Below are 2,336 nucleotides of genomic sequence, written 5' to 3'. Positions count from 1 at the left end.
GCCCGGCCGCGCTTACCCTGGCTGCTGAGCGGCGGCTGCGCCGGCTTCCTCATCCACTCGCAGATCCCGCGCCGCTGGCCGCCGGGGGAGAGCGGCTCGGGGGCGGCGGCGGCGGCGTTGAGGGGCTGCATGACGCCGGCGGAGCAGTGGGGCGCGGGGCCGGCGTGGTGGTGGGCGTGCGGGTGGTGGTGGTAGTCGGCGGAGCTGTAGGCCATGGCGGTGGCGGGGGAGCCGCCGTTGAGGCCGTGCACGGCGCTGGCGGCGGCCGCCGGCGCCCCTTGGCCGTAGGCGCCCCAGTCGTCTCGGAGCGGCGCGCCGTAGGGCGCCGGCCAGGCCGGCCCGGGGGACTGGGCGCTGTCGAGGTTCACATGGTATCCGCCGTAGTCCGCGTACTGCGGGGCGCCCACGAAGTTCTGCGCCGCCAGGTTGAGCCCCCCCGAGTGGCGCACGGGGCTGGGGTACATGGGCCCGTCCTTGTCCAGGAGGTAGCTCACGTACATGATGGCGGGGCCCCGGCGGCAGCTCTCCACATACTGCTCGGGGCTCTCGGAGCTGCGCGCCTGGTGCCTGCGGACGGGACGGGCTGCCCGGGGCGGGGAGGGGGCAGGCGGAGGGGCCGCGGCCCGCGCTGCCTCGCCGCGGGAGCGCTGCCTCGCTCCCGCGCCCGCTCCCGGTCCGAACCCAATGGCCGGCAGCGCTTACATGATTAACGATTGTTTACAAGGCTCTATTAGTAATGGCCCCGACACACCAAAGGCAGGTGACGTGGAGAGGCGCTGGGTATATAGCTACTACCCCTAAAAGAAGATTTGCATTTAAAAAGATAAGGAGAGGGCAGCGACCTGATCACAGCTAAATATTCAAGCCTTTATTGTTTAAGAGCTTCCTCCTTCCATTGCAACCTGGCGCACTTTAACCTCCAATCACAGGTTCAAAGGATGAAATCAAGAGACTTGCAAAAGACAGAGAGGGAGATCTAAGGGCGAGGGTGGGAATATGGGAGCCGTGTATCACGGGCGATCTGCAGGCAGCACTTTAACCAGCTCTTCTCCGTGCTTAGGGTTGGGGGGGCGGAGGAGGAGGGAGTTTTGATTAAAAATCCACAAAGCGATTTTGTCGTGGTCGTTTGAAGCAACAAACCTCACCGCGACGGCCTACTTCCCTTTCTAACGCTCTCCCTCCCGCTCCCAGTCGGTTACGGGCGATGGAAGCGAGGTAAGAGGAGAAACCCACCCTTTCCAAGGGAACAGCTTAATTTCGCTCATTCGTGCCAGCAGGGCTTCGAGGCTAGTCGCTGCTCTCCCTCCCACCCGCCCGAGCCTGGTCCCGGTGCTGGGCGAGGACGAAGGCTAGGGACGTCCTTTGCGCCCCAGGCGGCCCCGGCAGCCTCGACGCGCGCCTTCGCCTGAAACGGCGCCCGCCCGGCTCGAGCGAGGCCGGAGCATCTTTCGGCCGCGGAAGGAGCCTCACGGGGGCCTCCTGACCCCGTCCCGGTGCCGGATGCGCCGGGGACACCGGAGCCGGCGGCGCTGGGGCACCCGCGGAAGCGCTTCCCCCTCCGCCCGGCCCCGCCGGCGGAGGAAGGGAGGCCAAAGGCAAGCGGAGCTCGCCGAGCCCACGGGGAAAGCGGCGACCTGCTCCTCCCGACATAGCCCCCCCTTTTTTTTTCCCGTGGAAACCCACTCGAAATCCTGTCCTTGGAGAGCGGCTCCCGGKCGAGGGGCAGACGGCTTCCCCGGCCCAGCGAGCCCTCTTTGAAGAAGCGACCCCCTCTCATCTCCCTCYGTCGCTTTTATGCCTTAACTTTTCACCCCGACCGGGGACAATTCAAGAAAACGCTTGCATATTTGCATGTCTTTACTCTGACACAGCAACGAAACGTTTCGTCCGCAGAGAAAAGTGGATGACGGTGGGAACGTCCCCCCGTTTTCCCACCACGTTTCGCCGGAGCCACGCAGCAGCGGCCTTCCCCGCCGGGCTCGCCCCACGGAGCCCCGCGCCGTGCCCGGTCCYGTGAGGCCCGCGGCCCCTCGGTTTCCCTGCAGAGCTCGAGTTCTCTCCGCCCTAAGGGTATTTTTCCTCTCCCACCGGCGACTGTTCTGCAGGAAAAAAAAATACTCGCGAAGTCATTTTCACGGGGAGGTTTGAGGGCGACTTTCAGCTCTGCAGCTGCAGGTCTCCTACTTTAAAATCTCCGTCTTACCTCCCGCCTTCCCAGGGCTGCCCCGACGGGTCCCTTTGGTGCGGAGCGTGGGAATGCTTCATAGATTTCTTTTTTTWAAATGTGAGTGGGAATAATTCAGCAACATTTCGCGACCTGACTCCCAAAAGGATCT

General features: G+C 64.3%; 1 protein-coding gene across 1 annotated transcript in view; it reads right to left on the bottom strand.

Moving 5' to 3' along the window:
* The window catches only part of CDX2 (caudal type homeobox 2), a 26,948-nt gene extending 26,448 nt beyond the window's left edge, over positions 1–500 (bottom strand). Inside the window, exon 1 of the mRNA XM_085321791.1 lies at positions 17–500. Coding sequence (XP_085177917.1) covers positions 17–500 — 484 coding nt within the window. The remainder of the gene's footprint in view (positions 1–16) is intronic.
* Positions 501–2,336: the final 1,836 nt, after the last annotated feature.

Source organism: Rhea americana, unplaced genomic scaffold (genome assembly GCF_003343005.1).
Source record: "Rhea americana isolate MKP2758 unplaced genomic scaffold, rheAme1 scaffold_71, whole genome shotgun sequence".
Taxonomy (NCBI): domain Eukaryota; kingdom Metazoa; phylum Chordata; class Aves; order Rheiformes; family Rheidae; genus Rhea; species Rhea americana.
This window is presented reverse-complemented; position numbering and strand designations above follow the sequence as displayed.